Genomic DNA, 25,716 nt, shown 5'->3' with positions numbered 1-25,716 from the left:
ATTTAGGTTTTGGGATGAAGTTACGCTTCACACTGGACGACGACAGAGGCTGACAGCAGGTTGGAGGAATCGCACATTCAGGAAAGAACACACTACTCTTGGCGAGGACTAGTGAGGGAGGCTCTGCGGTTCAAATGAGTTTCATGAAAGTTTAAATTTGATTTACTGCTTGGAATATTCACTTTGTTCGAGCCAGTGTGGAAACTGTATCTCTCGGGACTCATTTCCAACTGCCAACTCTTGGTAAAATTGCCATAATTTTAGGAAATATGCGTTGACCGGAGATGATATCCCTGCTAGCTGCTAGCTCGGTTTCGTGCTGCTAGCTGCTAGCAGTGCTAGCTCACATTTTGCAACGTTAACTCAACCAAACCCTCATAATACCATGTTTTTGCTGGCATCTGTTTTGTTACATGGTGTGAGTTTATAGTTTTATTGTTAAATTAATCTCACTTCTGCAAGTCTGTGCCACCTATCGGCGTGAGGGTTTATTACAGACGCATTCAACACGAATCACTGCAGCCACCAGAAGCGCTTTCTAGCATCTATAAATGCTAACCCAGCAACTAGAAGCATCACTATGATTTTACCAGTTTATAATGTTTTTTACGCTGAATTTGGGTATGGTTGTCTCTGTGGCGCAATCGGTTAGCGCGTTCGGCTGTTAACCGAAAGGTTGGTGGTTCGAGCCCACCCAGGGACGATGTTTCATTATGCATTTTTGTGTTTTGCCACGTGTAATGTAGTTTAACTTATTTTCTAACTACAGTCTTACTTAAATCAATAAGCGCCAATCCAGTCATCCTATCGATATTCAATGTTGGCCTATTTAACCGCAGCTTCCAACTGCAGAGCAACCTGGAAGTTGTTTCTGCTCTCATCGACTTCGATAAGAGCTGTTAGAAAAGACACTGCAAATGTGGACAGATGTTGCTTCGGCATTTGTATTGTATGAATGTTCATTCATGTTTTATGTTCTTTTTCCAAGTGCAGTCACACTGATGGTTGCTGGAACCCATATTGAAGCAATGGACAGTAGAGAGCAGTGTTGAGTTATTGCTTGCTCCATTTGGCCCGCCTCACCTGGAGACATGAATCTGGCAGTGTCATATCTTTAACAAACAACAGTGCAGTGACAACAACACAGTGACTGACAATACAGATGTTTGTACATTACAGATGTGATGTTACAGCACTTCCCTTCACTTGTTAACCTACTGGATGAAAGGCTGTGGACGAGTATGGCTTCCAGGATATGGACCACATGAACAGTCTCAGGGTGCAGTTGAGGTCGCAGACCAACTTGATTATTAACAGGAAAGAAATGTTTGTTATTTGAATTCAGCCACATTAAAGGATGAAGCGATACATGTGATCAGAACCTACAGCAGTCATACAATAACAGCCAGCCAGCACAGATCAGCAGGGACAGATGTGTTTCCAGCTTGTTTTATCTTTTTGGACGTGGACTGATCACGTCTCTAGACCGTCTCTGGTCTCTCTGAGTCAGATGAGACCAGAACTCCTGCTCCTGTTCTTAGACCCAGTCTCCATTGGTCCTGTGGATCCCAGGACACCTCAGTCGAACAGCTGTTTCTGGACATTTGCTCCACACAACACCTGCATACACCTGGCAAACATCAGGTCTGCCTGAATATTTCCAATGTTCCCCAGTACACCGTCATATGCAGGTGAAATATGCACAGAAAAAAAAAAAAAGCTTCACTCACAAGCAACCCAACTTTTTTTTTTTTTTAAATCAACTAACTGGCTTGTAAAATATCCAAATGTTCACTCACTATCTGGCACTGAAACAGGTAAATCTCCATAGTTTACCTGTGCAGCTCTTCTCAGGGAAGAACCTCACCTGTGCCAATGCATGATGAACCTAAAAAGACCCTGCATGAAAGGTAATAATAATAATTGATAATCATCACACAGCAAATGTACATATTGTGATCAGCGTTCATACCAGACTACAACAAAGAATATAACTGCCATTTAATTTCATCAGCTGATCAAAAGATTATTGTTGATTAATTCATGGCTTTCATCCAGGCTTTAAGGTGAAGGAAAAAGATAGAAATTGAAAACGGTAAATGCAAATTAAACTTAAAAAAAAAATTCAATTCTAACAATTTAATATTGTCTGCATGTGCTTAAACTCATAGTTGTTTGCAATTTTGAAAACTTAGCTCTATTCAAATGTATCGTATTAAAATTTTAATTCATCACATAAATTGAAGTTTACAAAAGCAAAAAAAACCAAAACACAAAACACTCAACTGTGCATCCATCCATTTTCTATACCACTCATCCAATCAGGGTCTATCCCAGTTTACACTGGGTGAGAGGCAGGGTTCAACCTGGACGAGTCACCAGTCCATCAGGAGCAATTAGGGCTCAGTATCTCGCTCAAGGATACTTCAACATGGTCACCGGGGGAAGTGAGGATCGAACCAGCGACCCTTCGGTTGCTGGAGGGCCACTCTACCTCTGAGCCATGCCACCCCTAAAACACTTAATTGCTGTAAAATAAATCACAGTTTGGCCAAAGACAGGGTTCCGCCTCACTCCTCCTCCTCTTGAAATGCCTTTTTCTTTGTGGATTTCTGACTTTGTTTTTGTCACATTCTCCCTTCTTCATTCATCAGAGTTTTAAAATTCAGACAGACGCCATCTTGCATCAGATTATCACCTCTGATCAATCTGTAACATGTCAGCACCTGACAACTATGTAGCAACACTCCCGTATTCATGCGGATGTTTGAGCCAACTCCTGGATCCCAAAACTGGATGAGCTTGTTCTGCTTCAATAACAGACCTCGTGTTGTTCTCAACCACCAGTGACCGTCTCAAAGTGAGTACGGAGTTGTTCTTTTTTTTTCTTTTCCGTGGAAATTTATTGAGTTAAATGTCATTTTTACTTAAGCGTTTGTTATTTGATGTGTTTTGGGTTGTTTGTAATCAGTATTTCACTTAAAACATTAAGTTTCTGAATCATCAGAACAGAAATTGAGGGTCTAAACTTCAAATATTCAGGCAAACAAAAAAAAAACAGGTGCCTGGATCGTGGTTGGGTACATTTGTCGCTGTGTGATTTGTACATATTTCTTCACTTATTGTCATATTCTCTGTCCCGTTAATCAAAGATGCAGATTTTTGTGAAGACACTGACGGGTAAAACCATCACCTTGGAGGTGGAGCCCAGCGACACGATTGAGAACGTCAAGGCCAAAATCCAAGACAAAGAAGGTAATTCCACGTGACAAAAAATAAGCAAGCATTAAACCAGATGCTGTACAGCAACAGTGAGGATATCTGTTGCATAATTATCAACTCAGGTGATACTCAAGGTTTGCTAATCGTGTGTATGAGCGAGGGTTATTCTCTTTTTTTATAGAATTCTATGAGTTTGGGGGGGTAATCTGATGTTGCATAGCTGCTAAAATGATTCATGTTGCTTTCTCTGATTTGAATGTGTGTAAAAGGAATACAGTGTAAAAGGGAAGCTTCTCACTGCCAGCAGCGCTAATCTTACCAGTCCGATTTGTCGGATCTGACAAAACTCTTTGGATGATCTCCAGCTGACATCACCAGTGTATCAACGGCCTCTCCCAGGAGAAAGAGAGACACGGCATTTAAAGAACACGCTAACCTTCTGGGGAATTTGCTTGTTTGCCATTTTGCACAGTGCCTTGCAATCCCCCTCATCCTCTCTTACATCAAGGCCACGATCTGCATCAGTAGTTGCTCTTCCAGTCGTCCACTAATGTTTTGTTTGTTTGGATAGGGCATAATGGGGCTTTAAAGATGCTGCGTAAATTCAGTGCTCCAAGCAGAAAGTAGTTCAGCTGTATTATACAATGAAACAATAGTTGTATCAATGTTGGCTACACTTTTATCACCTTATTCTCTTATCTTATATTGGCTGTCTTATCACCAGTACTGTTTGTGATTTTCATGTACAGGATTTTGAGGCGTAGTCGTGGTGGTGGAGGGGTGTAGTTCAGTTGGCTGAGGATTGCATGGCTGCTTTTTGCAGATGAAGTGGTCCTGTTGGTGTCGCTGATATGAGATCCTCAGCTCTCACTGGATCAGTTTGCAGCCGAGTGTGAGGCGCCTGGGCTGAGCATCAGCACCTCTGAATCTGAGGCCATGGTACCCAGTAGGAAAATGCTGGGTTTCCACTTCAGTTAGGGAACGAGTCCTTTCCCCAAGAGAAGGAGTTTAGATATCTTGAGGTCCTGGTCTCGAGTATGAGGACTATGGAGCGCGGGGTGGGTCGATGAAAGTTGAAGTTCCTACTCTCAATGAGCGAGAGGGCGAGTGCAAATGGCCAAAATGGTTTCCTCAGGAGGGCAGGTGGTGTCTCCCTTAGGGAGGAGGTGAGAGGGTCAGTCATCCGTGAGGGAGTCTGAGTAGAGCTGCTGTCAAAAGGAGCCAGTTCAGGTGGTACAGCATCTGGCTAGGATGCCACCTGGGCGCCTCCCCAGCAAGGTGTTCCAGACATGTCCAGCTGGGAGGAGGCTGCTGGGCAGACCCAGGACCAGATGGAGGAAATGTATCTGGGAGCGCCTCTGGATCCCCCAGCAGAGCTGGTCGATGTGCCCATGGAACAGGAAGTTTGAGGTTGTTGCTGGAGCTGCTACCTCTGTGACCCAATTTGAGATAAATGGTTGAGGATGGATGGATTGATGGATATTAAGTGTGCATGTTGTTATGTGGCACACACGCAGACTCATTTCTCAATGGGTTTTATTCCTCCAAGGTATCCCACCAGATCAGCAGCGTCTCATCTTTGCTGGAAAACAGCTGGAGGACGGACGCACCCTGTCAGACTACAACATCCAGAAGGGTAGGTGAAGCTCCACAGAGCTGTGGAGAAATGATGGTCTTCTATTTGTATTCTTATACCTATTCCTTCCCCCAGAGTCTACTCTCCATCTTGTCCTTCGTCTGAGAGGGGGCATCATTGAACCTTCTCTACGGTTGCTGGCCCAGAAGTACAACTGTGACAAGATAGTCTGCCGCAAGTACGTCCAAACAACGGCGGTGGCAGCAGCTCACTGGAGGGTTCATGCCATTAAAGCCATTCTCAGAGAGAGCTGGGGGAGACAAAGAGCCTGTGTTACCCCTTAGGGAGCGTCCGTGTTCAGTGACCAAATGTGTCTATGTAAAAAAAATAGTAAGGTATTCACACAACTCACCTTTTGTGTGTAAAAATCTGAATTAAAACTACAAGAAACATAGAAACTCATGACACACAGGTATTTTTTGATGTGGCCAAGCCTAACAATATAAGAGAATTCCAAATTAGCGAGTTTTCACAGGTCTGGATCGAATGTGACTGCAGGATTTTTTTTGTGGACGACTTGAGCTTGAAAAAAAAAAAGGGATGAATATTGGTTGTGTGTTTATGAGAGAATGAATCGGTCAGAATTACAAGACCGTTCGTCGGTTATCTGGGTCTGATAGTTTGTTCTCCCTCGTGCCAGGTGCTACGCTCGTCTACATCCTCGTGCCACCAACTGCCGCAAGAAGAAGTGTGGACATAACAGTAACCTTAGACCCAAGAAGAAGCTGAAGTAGACTGCTGGAATCAGGGATCAATACTCGTAACACTGTAGTATTGAGCTGGAAATGTCAATACTGGTGTCAGACTCTAAATAAACCTGAAAAGGGAGCAGATTTTCATCTTGTTCTCTAAGTTGTCTCTTCTGGTTCAATCTATTTTGATTTCACTTGAATGGATGTGAACATTACTATTTTTCTGTTAAGAAAACATTTTGACAGGCGAGTTTGATCACAGCTTGTTTGTTATTTAGTTTTCTTACAGAGTCTCTAGTTTGAGTCTAAGTCAGTGTCCGGCAGACAGAGAATCGCTCAGACAGTTGAAATCATTTTGGAAAGCTCTCATTTCCTCTGAATGTGCTGCTATGAGTGGACACACTCTCACGTATGCTGCTAGTGTGTGAAAGTGTGAAGACCGCCAGCTCTGTCGGCTTGTCTTCACTCTCCTCACCCTGGTGGTTGTTCAGGACCACAAGCACAAGTGGGCCCACATGATCAGTCAGTGTTTCACTTGTGTTAGCAAAAGTCTAATAATGGTTTTGGACTAAAAATGGGTTTTTAAAAATACACGTTCAACTGAAAAAGCCAAAAATAGCACAGCGAGATAGTGCAGTATGGAATTCAGTTCCTCCATCATGGTAGCACTTCAAAAGGCTCCAAACTGTGGTATGTCAATCTGCACAGTCAAGGGGGAATAATCTAAAAAACAACACACTTCTTGACAGGCAAGTAGCTGTAAATTCCTCTTTAATCTCTGAATTTTAGTCCACAGTTCGACCGGGATGCTGCTTCCCGCGGTCATGTGACGGAAAAGCTGAACTAGAAAAAATCTGATTGCAACGAGCTGAGGAGGGTATAGTGGTTCTTAAAATTGGAGATTCTATAAATGGAGTCGTTCCTGTTCATACTGGGACACAGCAGCCCTATTAAATAACCTCATTGAGCTAAGAAATTGTGTCTCTGTTGTAGTTTGAGAGCGTGTGGCTGGACATAAGAAACACTAAGAGAAATCAAGTTGTCTCTCAACAGCACTGGTTGAGTGTTTTGGGGCCCTTCACAAACCCTGTTCAGGGCCACCAGGATCCTAGAGCCGGCCCTGCCCCCGAGAGTTCCTCAAGTTTTTGCTCTCTTCGTCGGCCGGGCTCCTCTCAGCCTCTCCTGCAGCGGCCAGCAGGTGGTAGTCTTCGGTCGCCGGTGGACTGTCGACTGTTGAATGCGAGCAGCCGGCTGGATGAATAATCGCTGTGGAGGAGCGAGCTGAGCCCGGAGCTCCAGGACCATCTCTGAGAGGAAGAAGTAGCAGCTACTCCGTCACTGGTGCACGATGCACTCCGAGAGAGGGACTACCGCTGGTGCCGACGCCGCACTTTGACGCTCCGAGCTCCGCAGAGGTGTCCGGTCCGTCCGGGGCGCTCCGGTGAGCAGCGCAGGACGGTGCTGCAGCGGCGCCTTGCAGTGACACCCCCCTCCTCTCCTCCTCTTCTCCCCCTGGAGAATAAAGCAGGAATAAAGCATCTGTACGCTCAGACTTGGAGAAACAGGAGAGTGGAACCAGAGCAGCGCGGAATAATTAGGTAGCACACAACCTCCAGAAGGGTTCACACCGACATGGGGTGAGTTAGAAGCCTTTAGACCACCACTGGAAGTGAAAATTCAGAGCAAATCTGCAAAACAAATTATTGTAACGCTCCTTTTTTCGTTTTCTTTTTTTTTTTTGGCGCATACTTGTTGGGTTCACGGATGCTTAAACTATTTCCCTTTGTGTAGAAAAGAAGCCTCACTCATCTGGTAAGATGTTTCCTCACCACAGAGAAAGGTAAGAACATTCAGTTGGAACATTTTTACTTGTTTCCTCATCACATGTGCATGTGACCTTGGGATGCCAAACATTCCACCTAACTCTGACATATTAATGAATGTGTATTAATAATGCTCTTGATTGGAGAAAGAGAGATCTTATCAGGAAGTTAGACACAGTTCAGGGTTGCTGCTCTGCAGCACAGCTGGAGCAATGTTATGGTTTCTTTTTCGCGATGAATCCCTTAAATTAAGGTACCATCTTCTTCAGTAATCTTAACCCTGTGTGAGGCCCAAGGATTCTCAGATTATTCCATCCATAATTCTCACTAATGGCTGCCTAGGAGGCTTTTATTACAGTCGTAACTAAGAATGGAGGTGATCATACCTAAGAGAGGCTGGCCTTATCAGTGTGTGTGGCTGCACGTTTCTGTTTCACCAGCAACAAACAAAATGCTATGTTTGTGAAATATGTCTTTTTTAAAATTATTTTATCAACAAGAAATTGCTGGGTGTTAATCTGGAGGGTGCTGCAGCCCAGTGTGTAAGAATGACATATTAGCACTAAACAGAAACATTAGACACTTTTATTTCTTAATGAATCTGTAGTGTTTAATCGCTCTGATTGTGAGAGGGTGAGAAAACAGATTATTGATGCTGTGGACTGGTTCTCCGCTAATTCCTGAGGAGCAGTGGGGACCTCGCCGTCCAATCACTATCGGGCTTTGTTATGCTTAGAGACCCCCATTAAGACCCTCGGGCTACGTCCATCTGTTGAGGATGAAGGTCAAGTCACTGAAGAACACCAGCAGTAACAGCAACAAGCCCACTGTGCCAGCGCAGCTTCGTATTTATCTCCGGCGGACTCCATTAGAGAGCGCAGACATCAAACCTTCAGGCAAGGTTGAAGAGAAGCACTGGATGTATAACTTTATAATTGAGTGTGGCGCTCATCTCTCCACTGGCCCTCTGGACGGAGCAGTGAACGGAGTCGGTCCTCTCTGGGCGTCAGAAACACTGACCTCTGTGAGCCTGCAGATGCTAACAAATACCAGGACGAGCTGTAAAAATAACCATCATCCTGAATAGAGCTGAAACAATGACTTTCATAAGGCGAAAATGAGCATTTCTTTGCCTCATGTCATGAAAGTACTGTGCATTTTGGACTGTTGGTTGAATGAAACTACTCTTTTTACTTTGATCTTTAGGAAATGTTTTATTACTCTCTATATAATATGGAGTAACTCTGTTAAACCATACATCTTTAGGAGTTTGACTTCAGTCAAATCAAATCCAGCGTCTGTATATAACTGGATTTCTAATGATAGTACATTGTAGAAATTCCTCCTCTCTCCTCAGAGGAACACCTAACTGGCAGAGGAGGAGTAATGGAAGAGGCTGCTGTGCTGCATCATGGGAAATGTAGGGGTTCTGTAAGTGTGACCCATACAGTGTGAGAGTGTGGGTCAGGATATTAGCAGTGCTGAGTGGTTTTAAGCTAACACTGCTTCACTGGACTCAATGTCAGTAGCGTGCAGTCGTCTTCATCAGCGTCAGAAGACCATTTGCGTCGTCTTAAAATCAAATTCGCATGTACAGAGATTTTTATATAGTCGTCCTTATATGTGCTATGGTGGTCTTGAGGTGCAAAAACACTCAAATAACCCAGTGATATTTCGGAGGTACAGCTCGCACGACCTCCGAGGCCTCTGGTGACACTCAGGCTCGTAGTTCTTGTTGCTGAAGAGACGACAGGTTGGAAGTAAATGGATGCACAGAACCACGACCATGCAAATGAGTTCTGCCATCTTTGTTGTAGCTTTTATAGTGACGACGAAGGCATTAATGGTTGGCCCAGGAACGTCCCGCTATGTCCAGTTTGGGCATGTGTAGAGATTTGGTTCTGTCGAGCATCATCGACCAATCTGGATCTTTTGTTGTTGTTGCTGTGTTTTACACCTTCGCGCCACCATATTTTAAACTTTGAAACAAAAATCTAAAAATCTCCAATGCAGTTGAGCGATCTCTCGTGAGCCAGAGCCCCCAGGTTCATCCCAGTGTCTTATCCCAGTCAGGCCTCAGATCAGATCAGTGGTTGTGGAGGCAATAAGAAGCAGATCCACTGACAACAAGGAGGATTAGCGTGAGATGAGAAGGAGAATTATAACACGGGTTATTATCAGGCTGGACACACGGTCCAGGAGAAGAGGGGAAAAAGTCTGTGTCGTGTTTTTTCCTTCCTATATCGTGATTAGACACATAGAAAGAGCATTACTGGATTTTTGTGTCACTAATGGGGTCAGATAGAAATGTAGGATGACTGGCCAAAGTGATACAGCTCTATTGGGAACCACTGCATCCATTTACAACACTGCACTGTCCTGTTTTTTCATGAGACACGTCTCTCAGGCTTTATTTTCACGAGACGAGCAGTGCAACCTGGATAGGAGTAGCTGCAGGTTCACAAAGAAACATGACAAGTCAAATATATTTCTGAGAGGACGCAGTAACACCTCTAACACCTGTACATCAGAGCCTCCCACGCCGTCTACGGTGTGTCAGTCAGTGTCGTCTGTCGCTGAGCGAACGACTCCACCACTGGCCTTGATCTGTGACCTTGTCAAAGATTTTCCCTTTAGAAAACTGTCGGTACATCCCATGACCCTAAAGAATGTACCGACAGTTTTCTAAAGATTTTCTCTTCAGCAGCGCTGGTCTGGTCGTCCCGTGGTTCACCAAAATGAATTAACTCAACAATTTTTGGATGGATTGATGGAAAAACTAGAAATGCCAGAAGTCAGCATGTCCCCGAGCTTTGACCACCATAATTTTCAGGTTTTTCTTGAGTCCTCTTGGATGTTTGTGGCAAATTTAAAGAAATTCCCTAAAGATTTTCCCGAGATATCATCATTATGTAAGGTGACAGTGACCCCGACAGTGACCCTGACCTTTTAACCTTTGACCACATACGCGTTCAGTTCATCCTTCGGTCCCAGTGAACATTTCTGCCAAATTTGTAGAAATCCCCTGAAGGCCTTCCTGAGCTGTCATGTTCCTGAAGTTGGGAAGTTCAGCCAAGGTGAAAACAGTTTTGCGTGTTCAAAATAATCTTCTTGTATCTTTGCAGGGTGCGAGAGTGAAAGGAACACAAGTTTTTGTAGATGCATCAGTAGGTTCACCCACCTGTCAAAATGTTAGGCTTCTGTTTCCCAGTTTAAAATATTTATTAAAATCTTCTTAAAACTGGTGTGGGCATCTATTAAATCACCGCTGATCTGGGATCTGATGGACTGGCAGCATTACTTTTTTTCTGTAGCACTATTATACGTCTCAGAAAGCTATTATGATAGAAAAGTATTATAATAGCATTAAAAGATTACTTAGAAGAACGGCCATTGTCAGCCTCCTTCGGTACGCATACTGATATTAGCATTTAGCATGCTAAAGCCAAGCTGTAACATGGCATTAAGACATTAAGAAGTGCAGTTTTTGCATTAGTTTGGAGCAATTCAAGAGGAAAACCCACACTAGTTTAACAGTCTGCCTTGTAACTTCAGTTTTAGAGTGAAACTGATGTGTAACTCAGTGGAGTTTTTCTATATACAAGTGTGGTGCACAGTGTTGTTGCAGCTGAATAGACAGAAGAGAGTTGGAGAGAGTGAAAGTCTTATAGGAGGCTCGCTGTTCGTACCACACGAGAGCGACTTGTGACTTTGTTGCTTTGATATATTTACCTCGTCTCCTGGATACGTGTCTGCCAGCGCTGGCAGAAACAGCGAAGGGCGGGGGGTGAACGAGTCGGGAAAAGGTTCAGAGGGCTTTAGTCAACGTCAGATGCCAGCTAAGTCACAGCTCTGTACGTCTGGTGAATGACGCAGGGAAATGAGTTGGGACAAGCCAAAGGAAGATTCTGTCCCTCTGTGGCGGAGAGAGAGAGAGAGAGAGAGAGAGGGAGAGAGAGAGGGAGAGGGAGAGACGGCGGTGTTCCAATCTGAAAATAAGGATTTCCTATCAGCTGGAGACACTATTTAAAGATACCACCAAGCTTTTTATGAATAGAGCTGATATTTAAAAACATCCCAGACTTGTAACACTGCTCAAGTGTGTGTACATGAACTTTTAGTTTATCCTCTGTGTGCAATAGTTTGCATATCAACCTGAGTTCGAGCAACGAATCCAACATGAAAACCACAATTCTCTGTCAAAATAACAGCATTACAGGTTTCTACTTTCGCTCTTCCCACTTGTTTTGAAGAGGCTCGAGCAATATTTGCTTGGAAATTCATATTGCCATGTGACTAGTTACACAATTATTTGATTTGAAATTTGAATTGTATCGCAGGGCCTTTAAATGATTTTTTAAAAAAAACATCATCTTTGTGCACGGTGGTGCAGTGGTCAGCACTGTGGCCTCACAGCAAGAAGGTTCCTGGTTGGAGTCCCGGCTCCAGCACGGGATCTTTCTGTGTGAGTCTCCATGTTCTCCCTGTTCCTGTGTGGGTTCTCTCTGGTACTCCAGCTTCCTCCCACAGTCCAAAGACATCAAGAGGGGACGAGGCTGATTGATACTCTAAATTGACCGTAGGTGTGACTGTGAGTGTGAATGGTTGTCTGTCTCTATGTGTTGGCCCTGTGATGGACTGGTGACCTGTCCAGGGTGAACGGCGCCTCTCGCCTGTAGATGCTGGGATGGGCTGCAGCCCCCCCGCGACCCTTAACAGGAATAAGCGGAAGAAAATGGATGGATGGACATCATCTTTGTGTTTTTCCTGCAGGGAACAGCCCATCTTCAGCACGCGCGCCCATGTTTTCCAGATTGACCCTGCCACCAAGAGGAACTGGATCCCTGCCAGCAAGCATGCGGTCACCGTGTCCTTCTTTTACGATGCGAACCGTAACGTTTACCGCATCATCAGCGTGGGTGGTACCAAGGTGAGGGCGAAGACAATGGTAAAAGTCATGATTGTAAAAATTGTGACAGAAGGCAACGTTTAAAGTCACGTAAGTCAAAACTCACCGATGCAGCACTTTTAACACTGCATTTATTCTCGTGATTCATACTGTTGGATCCCTCTGTCTCAGCAATTATCCTGACAAAATAATCTAGAGTTAAGACGTATGCAAACAACCAAACCATAGGCTGGTCTGTGGATTTAGATTATGAGACCCTGGGGAGGGGGAGTCCATCTGATCTCTTCTTAGCACCTCTGGTCTGACCCACATTTCCGCCTCCCACAAGGCAGTGCGTGGTGGCAGTTGTTCGGTCAGCAGCCCAATCCTGTCAGGGCTGGCGTCTGGCTCCACGTAATCTCATTGCCGCTGCCAGTGTCCAACATTTTATGTCAAACATGTCAGACCAGAACTGCAGACCACAGGGTTCATGTAATCATTTGTTGGAGGGGAAATAAGGAGAAAAAAGCTCCTTCCTAAGCTGCCATCGCCCTTTAATTCTGGGATTTTAAATCAGTCCCATTATTGTAACACTGGAGATGACGTAAAAAGGGTTATAAATAGTCTGCTCTAATATTTTTCTCTCGTGGGGAAAAGTGATGGCTTTAGCCACTTTCTTGAGACTGAAGGGACGTGAAGTGCTGCCCTTTCTCTTTGGCAGGAATGTGTTTCTGATCTGAGTTTACTCAGAATAATAAGCGCTTGTCATGTGGAAGCTTTGCTTTTCGATTTTGCTAAAATAAAGAAGAAACGGCTCAATAACAGTTGCCAGCAAACCGAGGAAGAATGAAGCGTTTCCATAAATGTCAGGGCTCAAATAAGGAGTCATTTACAGAAAATGAATTGTTATAACTCTGTCTTTGCCGACGTTTACATGGATGGCGGTATTCCAATATCAAAAAGACAATACTCTTAATAAGGCACTGCCAGTCAGCCTTAACCTGAATTATTGTTGGATTAAGAAATAATCAGATGTAGACATGGGGACTATTCGGATTTAGTCCCATTATTGAAGTGTGTTGCAGACATGTCTACACTTTAGTCACACTTTGAAGTCGAACTTGAATTTCAGCATTTTAATCACATTTACAGCAGTCAAACAGCTTTACAACATCTGGTCCAACCTCCAGCGAGTGTTACAAACTCACCTCAACTGCTTTTCTTTGTTTCTTTTTTTTCATTATTAGCAGGAAAACATTAAACGTATCCATCACAGGTAGTGATGTAACTTTGCTCCTGTGCAGAGGAATATGACAGAACCTTCTAGAGGAAACTTATGTACACACCTAAATTTAATTGTCTTTTTTAGAAGACGGACCAAAAGTCAGATCATTGCTGCCCCTGTAAACGTAGCAAAATTGCTGTGCCCTCTAAAGTGAGAGAGCCACCATTTGAACAAGTTCTTACAAGGCCTTAAAGGAGAGCTTCGTTGTTTCTCCAACAAGACCATATTTTCTTAACCTATTTGGTCCAAGTGAGGGATGGAAATAGCCATCATGAACAGCCCTTTGAAACTGGCTACCGTAAAATAACGACCGCCAAAAGTTTATTTTTTCACACTGACATGCACAGATTGTTATTATAGTTGCCCAACAACATAAGAGAAAGCAAAAGTGAACATCTGTGTGAACCCTCAGCTTGGTTCCGCCATGTTTGTTGGGATCTATGTCCAACTCTCACTCAAGGAGCAATCTGGGTCTCCAGTCTGCCGAGATTAGCCTTGGTGACATGGACATGCTGAACTTTTGACGAGTTCTGCTACACATAGATGCAACATTCTTTTTGATTCACAAGAGGTGAATCCCATTATCACAGTGAGCGTGAGTCTGTGTGACCATTTTGGTTGGGATGACTACCGCCAGTCAAAAAAAAGGAAATAAAACCTAAGCACCTTCTCCCAAAGCAAAATGCTGTTACAAGGGGGGGGGGGGGGGGGGGGGCAGACCTGCTGCGTATGTTCATTTCTCCTTTCCTCTATGTTATCAGATAATTATATTATCAATCTGAGTCTGTTTGTCAGGGGGGGGAAAAAACTCCTCTACTAGTTGACATAATTTGGCAGCAGCCAGTTGCCCCTTTGGTTGACATCATCGCGTGCTCTCGGGCTGCAGCAGCTCTGGCCTTGCACTGTTCTGGAGTGATTTCAAAAATGGTCGTTTTCATCACTCACTCAGACAAAAATAGTTAGGAAAATAGGGTTCAGGTTGGAAAAACTAAAGTTCCTCTTTAATTTACCGAACAGTGGCATTGATAGGGATTTAGGTAGGTTAATGAGGGTTAATGAAAATGACCTGATAAAAGTCCAGCTGAAGGCACTACAGGAGTGGGAAGTCCAGGACAACCAGACTTACAAATAGCTTCCACCTCCGGGCCACAGACGGCTGACTAACAGCATCAAACGCTGCCCCCCACGACCGTCTCGTCACTCTCTCTGGCATGCAAGGTTCACAGCGTTGCAATGTTTGCATAGCACACAAGGCACTTTTAACTGTTCATGTTACTGAACTAGTGTTTCTACACTAAAACCCTCTTAATGTTGTTTAAATGATGCTAGTTTTCTTGTATCGTGCAATTATTGTGTTTTTACTGTATACATGACAATAAACTTCATGAATCTCAAGTCTTGAATGGAGCCGTCTCTCATCTCTGCAGGCGATCATCAACTGCATCGTTACGCCCAGCATGACGTTCACCAAGACGTCCCAGAAGTTTGGTCAGTGGGCGGACAGCAGGGCCAACACTGTCTACGGTCTGGGCTTCGCTACGGAGCAGCAGTTGCACCAGGTTGCATCATCAAGCCAGCTGAAAGCATTGTTGAATCCGTTTGTTTTTGTTTCAAACGTCTCACGTTTCGCTGTTTTCTTGTCACTATTTGTCCTCTTTTGAAAAGTTCTCCGATAAGTTTAAGGAGGTGAAAGATGCAGCACGTCTGGCACGAGAGAAGTCGCAGGATAAAGAACTGGCCAACACGGCCCTCACCATCGCTGCTCCTCAGGTCAGCTCCTGTCACACACCACAACACTAAAGTAGAGCAAGCCTCTGCAGGAAAACCTCCTCCAGAATATTCAGAGACGCATTTTTGGCAACGTAGCGTAGAGAAGACACAGTGAGCACAGGCCAAGGTGAGATGAATGCACCTGTTCTGTCCTGTAATTGAATCAAGCCAGAGGAAAGAAAGGCAAAAGAAAGACGAACTGGGTCGCTTGTCTCCAAGGGAAGCAAGAGTGAAGAATCTAGGCCGATGGTAAAATTATCACATGCTGCCCAGCAGTGCGACGCACCTTCGCTCTGTTGCTGCTGCTGTCGATGAGCCTTTGACTCAGAGCTGTAAAGACGAAAATGTAGTCAGCTCAGGGATTTTTGATCAATCGAGAATAATTAGCCATCAGTTACATCTGCTCAGTCGTGAGGAACACGGCCATTTACTCCTAATCCTACGCCTGAACACATTTGAAGTCTTTATCGATTTAATATACACGTTTGAAAAGCCAAAGCACCTTCAGATTGCCAGCTGCATCAATGAATTGATTCTTGTTAAACGGTGATACGCTTCATAACTGATCACACAGCTAAGTGTGCTTGAAAAAGGAACTTAATGATGATGGGCTTCGTCCCATATGGAAAAGAACAAGGGAGAAGGCCTCAATGCCATTATAAGTGTTTTAGATGCATTACATATCTCGTAAAAATTTTATGTCTCAAACTTGGATTTACTCATCCAACAGGATAGTTAGCGCATGTCCCATATAATGTTTTTTAGGAAACTTATTCTCCATCCTCCCCAGAGCCAGGCAAGAAGACTGATACTCTTCTAGCCCCGTTAAGAGAGGCAAAGACACTTTCTGCTGTCTTTTGGCAGAGCTTTGCTAACAATTTCCATCCATCCATCCATTTTCTTCCGCTTATCCTGTTCAGGGTTGCGGGGGAGGGGGGGGGCTGGAGCCTATCCCAGCAGCCTTCAGGTGAGAGGCGGGGTTCACCCTGGACAGGTCAGCAGTCCATCACAGGACCAACATAGAGACAGACAAACATTCACACTCACAGTCACACCTACAGTCAATTTAGAGTATCAATCAGCCTCGTCCCCTCTTGATGTCTTTGGACTGTGGGAGGAAGCTGGAGTACCAGAGAGAACCCACACAGGAACAGGGAGAACATGGAGACTCCACACAGAAAGATCCTGTGATGGAGCCGGGACTTGAACCTGGAACCTTCTTGCTGTGGGGCGACAGTGCTGGACCCCCCCCCCCCCCCCCACAGCGACCCTTAACAGGAATAAGCAGAATAAATGGATGGATGGCGTGAGGATTTGCTGTTATATGTATTTAGTAAAGAGAATCTTGAATCTTGAATCTCCAAGTGTGTGACTGACAAATTCCAGAAAAGCGATTTTAACATTTGATCAAATATTTCTGTCTTTTCCAAATGGGATGACATGTTTCTCTGTTTCTTTTCCCCCCCCCGATTTCTTCTGTAGTTCTCACAGGTGAGTCTTTCATCACTGTTTTACACTCAAAGTAAACAAAAACAATCTGCCTGTCTTTTAAAGTGCTTGTGCGAAATATATGCGTAAATACATTTGGACTTGGAATGCAAAGCAAAGAGACCGAAGTAATGATTCATTTTGAAGAGTTTCTGATACGTAGCTTTAGGTTGTGTGTTTTTAAAGGCAGTGTGTTCTCCTGGGAGATGCAGCCTCTCTGCTGCCTGTGTAATCTGTCTGTGTTGGGACTGAGCGCTCTCTGTTGCTGCCTGTGTTATTAGGAGAGACCATTTACTGATGTGTTTCTCAGGACCTCTCTGATGAACTCCAGTCTCCCCCGGTGATGTGTGTGAACGGACCCGAGGACAAGCTGTTCCGCAGCCAAAGCGCAGACATCACCCTGTCTTCTGAGAAGGAACGCATTAAAAAGATGCTCTCTGAGGGGTAACTGAGTTCTACGTGCTCACACATATTTGGTTCTTCTGTCTATAATAGGAATCTCTCTTATCCGTCACAACAAATTACGGCCTGTTCTGCACTATTGCAGAAGTTTAATCTCGACCGATTTAAAACAAGAAGAAAACTCCAGAAGTTTTCTTTCACTCCTCACAAACATGCAGAGATTGTAGCACAAACTGCTTTCATCGGAACTCACCTGGAGCTCTCAGGCTTTAATCAGCAGATGGAGTTTGCTCAGTTGTGATGAGAGACAGAGGAATCTAAGTCGTACTCACGCTGAGGGGCTCATCGTCAGTTCCATCTGCCAGTAAATAAAAATAAATACCTAGAAGTTGCTGTGTGTTGGGATGCTACACCAAGCCAAGAGCTGGCAGACCAAATCATGGAGCCTATAAATGGGAAAGATGCGGTGGATGCAGGTGTTGATTGGAGGCGTCAGCTGAAGAAAACTGTGGGAGCCCTCACAGTGGGTCGGGGGGGGGGTTACACAATCCATCCAGGTATCCAAGATACATTTCATACAGTGTGACAATTAAAAGGTCCAATATGGCTGCCAAAAGTAGTTAGAAATAGGTACAGCTTAAAGAAGAACTTTTGGCGGAACAGTTCTTGACCTCTCCTGCACGCATGAACGGCGACTGATGTAGCGGCGCTTACATGAGCATCAGCGAAGCTTGAATTTTTTCCTTTGTTGAACAATTGATGTAAATATGGAGGACATCCATCCAGGCATGTTGGAGATATTCAACACTGTGCATGTAGTATAGATTCAATAAGATTCGTTATGGATGCCTCAACGAGTAGAAAGTGAGCAAAACCAGTGGCGCTCCAGTGTCCGCCATATTGAAAATGTGTCAAATTCTACAGCATTCAGGGAATCATCTTTTAAAGATCTTGGCTTCTGTGAGATAAGTGGACATTCGCGTTGTGAGTATTTATTAGTTGTGATTTCCAAGAAACACTGACGGATGCATCATGTCAAAAACTAGAGAGGGAAACACCATCAAGTAGAAGTTGTTCCACATCAGATGAAGCTGGTTGCACTGGAGCAGGTAATCCATTTACTTTAATTAAACGCACCTCGCCAGCAGTCTTCAGTATTGACGTGTTTTGCTTTTCTCAGGTTAATTACAGTTTGACATATTTAGATTAGCTCTCAAAGACAGGAAGGGGCCGTTATTGTGGTGTTGACTCATAAAGAGCATCAAATGAATCTTTGTAGGCATCCCTTTATTCAGTCCTCCCGCCAGCCTGATTATTAACACAGGAGCTTGTGAATGGTTGCCATAGAGAACTGGTGAAAGAACGCGGAGAGGGCAAAGGATCAAATATGGATCTAAATTAGCATATCGGCGTATTAGCTTATTTATATATTTTTAGAATCAAGTGGCTTGTAGCTGCGAACATAAACAAGGAAGAAGTCTGTTTTAATTGAACCTGTAGCGATGAGTGAATCCCAGAGTGGGATTAAAGAGACTTCCACCCCGTCGACAGTCACGCGTGACATTTGGATGTGGATTGAAATTCTGAAAAAAAAAAAATCTAATAAACATAAAAACGGAAAAATAAGTGACTTTCATGTCAAATATCCAGGCCTCTATGATTCCTGACAGTGCTGATGTCATGAGGCGTAAACCACAGCAGCCTCTCGGCTCATTCTCCTTCATCCATGTTGTCGTTGTCATCATTGTTGCCGCGTGTCATTGACGTGTGTATCTTGCAGGTCGATTTGTGAGATGAACCTGGAGGCGGAGCTCTTCACTCTGCAGGACAGCAACTCCAAGTTGGTGGCAGCTTTGCACGAAGCCAACGCCAACGTGGAGCAGTGGAAGAAACAGCTGGCGGCATATCAGGAGGAGACCGAGAGGCTCCGAGAACAGGTGAGTCTCTGCCGCCGCCACCGCTCATCCTGACGTCATTTTAATCACGCCAGAGAGGATAATCACACATCAACTGGTCTGATCACTGAAATCACACCAGCAAAGGTCAACCAGGGAGGATACAAACTTTAATCTGGACTGCATGTATTCAGTGCTGTGCTCCAAAGTACTTTACAGTGTGAGAAAATCCAAACTGTACACGTTTACATCTACTGATGTTATGGTTCAGATGAGCCGCAGGTTTGTATTTTGCTGACTGCCACGACTGTAGAAGACGGCGCGTTAAGATGATGTCAGGGCGCCCAGACAAACCTTAAATTTACATGAACACAAACAAAAGAAAAGACTGATGTGAAATCTGAAGACAAACTACGAAGAAATGAAGAGTTTAGAACATTTAACATTACGAATTCGAGTTTTGGTAATCAGACAACCATCACGTGATTGAGGTAAATCATTTACACACACACACACACACACACACAGATACTGTATATAAACACCTCACCCCCACACAGAGCCCACTGGTCTGGCTGCTGGTCACCAAAGCGTGACTGAGTCCTGGTTCCTTCTGTTAAAGCCTGCAGGGCAGAAGCTGACGGTGAAGGTCACCAGTGATCAATGATGGCGACGTGGCGCTGTGTCGAAGGAGCAATGCGGCCATGTTGCTTTTGTTTGGCCCGTCGTTTTCACGCGACTCATTTTTCTTCCTTTTAAAGCGCTTTCTCAGAGTACAAGTCAGTCAGGCGGGAAACACACTTCATTATTCCTGGACAAGATTTGTGCTGCGGGCCTTTTCTCTCCGGTGCACTTGTTGAACCAGGTCAGACCTGCTGCTGCTGTGCTGGACGTGTACACAGAAATGTCACAACGAGGGACTTCAGGCTAAATACACTCAACCCCTTGAGAAGATTTTACAATTTAATTACCTTTCAAAACATACGCCCCTGCCTCACCTCCCCCCGCTCGTCAATAAAAGCTATTTTCGCGTTTTCTGGTCGCTGATTCCTCTGAGAATGCGGTGGCCTCAGGCTGACAATTAAAAACCTCTGTGATTCAACACTTTCGCAGCCGTCGTCCCTCTCAGTTATCGGCCAGCGTTACACCATCGATCGCCACTTTTTAATTCTCGACACTTGTCTGGTGTTTTAACAAGAAACCTCCGTGAGCGAGTACCTTCCTCGGGTCCCAGCTCGTTCTCTCTCTCCCTCTCTTTCTCTCTCTAAGGGTGGGGACCAGGTGGCTGGAAATGGTTCACGTCTCATGGGTGCAGGGTGGCTGAGGGGGGGGGGGGGGGGGGGTTTGTAGGACAGCAATATCCTACTTTCAGTGACCTACTTAAGAGCAAAATGAAAAATCACCAGAGGGAGCTGGTTTCTGCCCATTTCTTCTTCGTCTCTTCTTTCCGCTGCTGGTCTCAACTACACGGAGTTTAAAATGATCCAGCTGGTCGGGTTTTTAGAGGTGTGCTGTTATTTTTTCTGTTTCTTGGCATCAGGTGATGCTGCAGAGACACTAGAGGTCCTGTTTATCAGGAAATGAAGAAAAAAAACTGATCTGAGAGCAAAACTATCATCCCTACAATTCAAATATCTTTTCATTGCAAGTAGAGTAATTAGTGATCAAAAAATGAGTAAATGTGAATCTTAAACTTTTCTCGAGGAATCTTAAAACCGGCCGATAAGAGAGGGTCCACCTTCCAGTGAAAGTCCCCCCCCCCCCCCAGCAACGAGTAAAACTTTCAGATTCGCTTTGCTCACAATTTTATTATACGCACCACAAAGTCTTCCGTTTTATTTGACAATAAAAGTAAAACTAACAGTAGGATTGACCTGATAACAGCAGCAGGTTCTGTCCACCAAAATCCAGCACGATTTTTGATTATTGCTGACATCTCGGTTCGCCACTTGTTAGCAACCTCGATGTTTAAGACGGATAAAAAGCCTCGTGATTGCTTTTTACTGACATGGTTTACGTCGCGCAAACACAATCTGGTGTGAAACAGACATTTTATGTCAGACATTTCGCAGAAAAACCTGCTGACTCTGAGACGAGGACGCGCACGTTAAACGATGTCCATTTATTTCTGGATCCTTTCCTGCGCCACTACTGACGCGCGACTTTAACCATTCTTTAACCAATTAACCAATTATGTAGCGCTTTGTACAAAATCTGGGAAAATGGAGGCTCAATGTTGGGCATGAATGGCGATATTTTTTTTCCTCTGTTGATGTTCATATGAAGTCTTTAACTGTTTCTCTTTTACAAAATCGATTTTCTTTTTTGTATAATAACTTCAGCACATAAAGCCATGCCAAACACTCATGGCTGTAGGTATTTTCGGACATAAAGGCCTTCAAAGTCCGTAGCAGCGGGTGGAAATTTGTGCACCTTCTAATTTGCATTATGTTTGACATCATTTTGCGCCTTCATAACTTTTTAAGTACCAGAGGCGGTACCTCCAGGTGACACAAACTTCAGCCAAAATCTTGTTTTTTGTTCTGCACTTTTTACATATTTTTATAAGCATCTTTCAGCATTAATATCGTCATCGTTTCAACAGCAAAAACTGCACTGATTTCAGTCCAGTCAGGTCCAATTTCAGCTGAGAAAGTTTGGAGGCACACACGGATCTGCACTTCAATGCGTTTGCACTTAAAAGTTAAAAGCTGCTGGCTGCTGGGTTTTAACTGGAGTGAGAACAGAGTGAGCCAACATTGAGAGTTTTTACTGGGAGTTGTGTCACATTAAGTGTGTGTGTGTGTGTGTGTGTGTGTGCGTGTGTGTGTGTGTGTGCGTGTGTGTGTGTGTGTGTGTGTGTGTGTGTGTGGTCAGGTGGCAGACTTGGAGGCCCATGGGGGTCAAGGGCCCAGTGACCTGCTGAAGGATGAGCTGACCCAGTCTCTAGAAGAGCTGGAGGCTCTGCTGAAGGCCAAAGATGAGGTTGGTTTCCTCCAGCACCTTCAGCAGCTGTCAAGCAAAACAGATTCAATACTTCAATACTTTTCCTATTCCAAATTTTTCCTTTTTTCCAGGAAATTCACATTTTGCAGAGCAAGAAAGCCGAGTATCACGAGATGGAGCACGACAGGGACGAGGCCATACACAGATTGCGTGTAGGAGTGAGATTATTATGACAACTGGACATGTTTTCCTTCATCCTGCAGACATTTGTTGAGCAATAGAGAGGACGTTTCAGTCATTTGTCTTCTGCCTCTTCTTCACTGCAGGAGATGGAGATGCGTAACTCTGATTTGGAGCGACGCATCCAGAACACGGAGCAAAACTTGAGTAACTCTCTGGAGGAACGTGATCGCATGGACCATGAGATTCAGAGGGCCATCGAAATTCTGGACATCAAGATCTTTGACCTTAATGACCTTCGCCAGAGCCTGGTTAAACTCATCGACAAATAAAATGAAACAAAATTGGAAAAAACACGACGGAGTAAAGACGAGCAGACGGAGCCGGTGGTCTTCATCACAGGAAGCATGTGGGCTGCAGGAAGTTTCCATACACACTGTAGATGTGGAGCTGAGCAGCGGCGGCAGCAGCAGCAGCAGCAGCAGCAGCACACACATGCTTGTCGCTCTAATCTAACGCTTCATGTTGCTTTCAAGGGAAACTTTCAATGCAATAAACCAACGTTAAGGTAAGTGCTTAACAGTGCTGCGTATTTACTCTAGACAACTGGTGCTTGTAGTTTTTCATCAGCAGAACTTTTGTATCAAACAGTGCAAATGCAGTGTCAATATGAATAAGAGGCCTTGGTTTGTTGTTTGTTTGTTTGTTTTTTTCCAACCCGATGAATGAATCAGTGCAAGTGAAGAAAGAGACAAAGTCAAGAGAAAGTTTCCTAGAAATTTAAGTTTAAACTGTCAAATTTGCATTTTTATGTAAGTTCATAGCTGCTGGAGCACCGTAGAGCAGCTTTGATTTCAAACAAACAGAAGTAGTCATTAAAGTAGGATTTCCTCCACAGAAACAAGCAACAAAGTCTTTAATGGTCCGTTAACGGTGTGTGAGAAGTGCACGTGTAGTCGTTGTGTCGTTGTTCTTGTGGTGCAACGTCAGTGTCACTCAGATTTAACTGTTGATTTGGTTTGAAACCGGCAAATAGAAAGTGGCTGCAACTCTTTATTCCTTTTTGTCCGAACAAATGAACATTATATCTTTCTTTTTTCTTTCTTTAACAGAAAAGCAACTGTAATCTGCTTGTTCCATCATAGAACGTGTACAGTGGGGGGGGGGGGGGGGTAAACCAAGAACACGAAACAGAAGCAGCTGGTCTTCAGTAAAAGTTCAAGTCAATTTTTCAGGTTGTCTTCATCCTGCTCCTGTTAGTTCATAGAATGTGCAGAATTCTTGTGAGAAAAATTAAAAATGAACAAATGACCAACGTGAATGAATGAATACAGCCCAATAAAACAGCCCCCTGTTGTCGGTTGTGGAATTACTTAGTCGAGCTCGTCTTAAATTTACCACTGCAACAACACGCCTCAAAGTTGTGCAGAACGCGTAGTCTGCGGTTCTTGTTTGTTCAATTTTCATTGTTCCCACTGGATAGCAGCGTGCAGTTTCTTTACTGTTAAAGAAAAACAAAAGATAAAATATTCATTTGAAAATTTGTTCTGGTTAAGAGGGGAAAACGAAGTATTGCAGCCATTTTCTTTGCTGGGTTGTAAAGAAAACAATGGTTGAATGGAAGTGACATTCTCCATTAAGCCACAACAACTTCAGAACAATTCTAGTCGGTAGACTGACAACCAAACGCGCGACTTGTCTGATTATTGACGCCAAAGATCAAATGCTCCATGAGAGTCATCGATAAGGTCTTCGAAACAGCTCGTCTATTTTCCTGAGTAACGTAAATGAAACTTTAGTGCTAAATAATTTCTAATAATAAGTACATGTGAGTAGATAAGACAAGTGGAGGGAGTTGGTTTAGAGTAAATAAGTGTTCTCCTAATGATGTAACTCAGTAATGCTTCAGTTATTATGTCACCATAAGAGATACCGAGTATCATTTAGTTTAACGGATATTGGAATAATCAACTTAGAACCCTATGGTAGCTCCACTTCTGACTGCTGTGACACCGTCAAGGAATTAAGAGATGTTTTATGCCTTCTGTCATTTTTCTGCACGTAACCTTTAGCTGTGGATGATATGCCATAGGCCTTGGTGGGGTGGGGGTGGGGGTGTGTGTGTGTGGGGGGGGGGGGGGTTGTACTGTATTAATGATCATTTATTTAATAAAACAACCAGAGAATGTTTTTATCACACAGACTGTATTGTTGAAGGAGTTGATGTGCTACTGTATGTTTCTATCATGACCTTGTTTTTTCAAGCCTTACTGTTCTACTTTAAGGATGGTTGTGGTCATGCCAGCTCTATTTCTCAAACACGCTGAGCTGTTGTCATGGCAATTTGGAAATAAAAGCAAAGAATACAGTCACTAAGTCTTTCTAATGTACTTTTTTGTTGACATGAGTTTTAGTCTGCTGGATCCATTAATCTGATCTTGAAAAAATGGAAAAATGTCAAGGTGCGACACAAATATCCCCATTTAAAGTAATTCTTCACCCAAAAGTTTTTTTTTTTCTTTCCAAGTCCACGGAAGTGTTGATACTTTGCCTTTAGCTTGAATCGAAGTGCTTGGAGATTCCTGAGCATACAGCAGATTAAGATGACCTGATTATACCAGGTAATCCACTTGACAGTTTGTAAACTGACACTTTTGGGGAGTTTAGGTGTTGTTTAGCTGGGGCAAACTGGCAGTTGCTATTAGCTTCATGCTACATATAAATGGCTGGATCTTTATGTATTGTGGAGTCATAAAAGTAACGTAGGAGGGAAAATGGATTCATGTGCTCAAGACACCTATTTCTGAAAACTTGAAAGGGGAAAACCACTTTGGGGGTTGATTTGGTGCTATACTGTTAGCAAAGATGGAGAAACAAGAGTTAAAGATCAGTGCTTCAACCTATATATCATTAGTCCACGCTAACACCAGGAAGCAGGTGCAGGATAGGACGATGCCCTCTGAGCTTGGTTCCCTCCAGGGGTGTAAATAAAGGTCATGGAACACCGAGGTTGAGGGGGTCATTGGGAAGAACAGCCCCTCCCAGATATTTGGCAAAGAACAAGTCTTTAGGAGTTCTCCGTGTTACCAAATGGGAAATAAGCCTGTCTTCAGAGAAAGTTATGTAAAAAGAATGAGAAGGCAAACCCAGTTCCATCATGGTTTAATACCCTTTTGCACTGTGTTAATAAAATCTGACCTGTATTGTTTCTTTGTTCCGGGTGTCATGAAAGTAGCACATGCAGGTAATGTGGAGGACACAACACAGCAAAACACTGCCAGAGGAGAAACTCCCGATAGCTTGCAAAAAGCAGTCGGGTCAAAATTTGAGTTTTAAAAGCTTCACCAAACACTGTCAGAGGCTCGAAGCCACTGTACTTATAACTTTTAAAATTTTGCTGCCAATACTGTTGCTTTTTTATTGTTCTATTGGCACTTTATTGAAGCATTCTCATATCCTACACCCCTGCTCTGGTTGGCATGATGGCGC

At 43.8% G+C, this 25,716-nt stretch overlaps 2 protein-coding genes, 1 long non-coding RNA gene and 1 other non-coding gene across 6 annotated transcripts; 3 read left to right on the top strand and 1 right to left on the bottom strand.

Annotated features, from left to right (window-relative positions):
* Nucleotides 1-105: 105 nt before the first annotated feature.
* LOC147261378 (ubiquitin-ribosomal protein eL40 fusion protein-like) lies at nt 106-5,701 on the top strand. 2 transcript variants are annotated; one of them, XM_086203362.1, is made up of 6 exons: nt 106-243; nt 2,655-2,860; nt 3,153-3,255; nt 4,772-4,858; nt 4,934-5,036; nt 5,499-5,701. In XM_086203362.1, exons 3-6 carry the CDS (start codon nt 3,153-3,155, stop codon nt 5,590-5,592), a joined length of 387 nt encoding a protein of 128 aa, XP_086059488.1. In that variant the 5' UTR covers nt 106-243; nt 2,655-2,860; the 3' UTR covers nt 5,593-5,701. The 2 variants fall into 2 exon arrangements, with proteins under 2 accessions (XP_086059488.1, XP_086059487.1); XM_086203361.1 differs by lacking the exon at nt 106-243 and adding an exon at nt 908-1,910.
* Nucleotides 630-703, top strand: trnan-guu (transfer RNA asparagine (anticodon GUU)). Its single transcript has one exon. It is a non-coding gene; the product is annotated as a tRNA-Asn (tRNA).
* A 1,094-nt stretch (nt 5,702-6,795) lies between the features above and the next one.
* LOC147261376 (homer protein homolog 3-like) lies at nt 6,796-23,376 on the top strand. Its single transcript, XM_086203363.1, is given in 10 exon segments — nt 6,796-7,187; nt 7,342-7,390; nt 12,147-12,303; nt 14,974-15,105; nt 15,212-15,316; nt 17,091-17,248; nt 18,987-19,143; nt 21,979-22,086; nt 22,179-22,259; nt 22,374-23,376. Coding segments are annotated over 9 exon segments (1,107 nt in total). The 5' UTR covers nt 6,796-7,187; nt 7,342-7,367; the 3' UTR covers nt 22,560-23,376.
* Nucleotides 17,993-20,416, bottom strand: LOC147261377 (uncharacterized). 2 transcript variants are annotated; one of them, XR_015115749.1, is made up of 3 exons: nt 20,073-20,416; nt 19,652-19,987; nt 17,993-19,455 (listed from the first exon to the last, which is right to left on the bottom strand). It is a non-coding gene; the product is annotated as an uncharacterized LOC147261377 (long non-coding RNA). The 2 variants fall into 2 exon arrangements; XR_015115750.1 differs by having other exon boundaries at nt 19,652-19,982.
* Nucleotides 23,377-25,716: the final 2,340 nt, after the last annotated feature.

Source organism: Aulostomus chinensis, chromosome 5, assembly GCF_037954235.1.
Source record: "Aulostomus chinensis isolate RoL2024-O1b breed Wild chromosome 5, RoL_Achi_v1.0, whole genome shotgun sequence".
Classification (NCBI taxonomy): Eukaryota; Metazoa; Chordata; class Actinopteri; order Syngnathiformes; family Aulostomidae; genus Aulostomus; species Aulostomus chinensis.
Note: the sequence above shows the minus strand (reverse complement) of the source record. Positions and strands in the feature narration are given on the sequence as shown.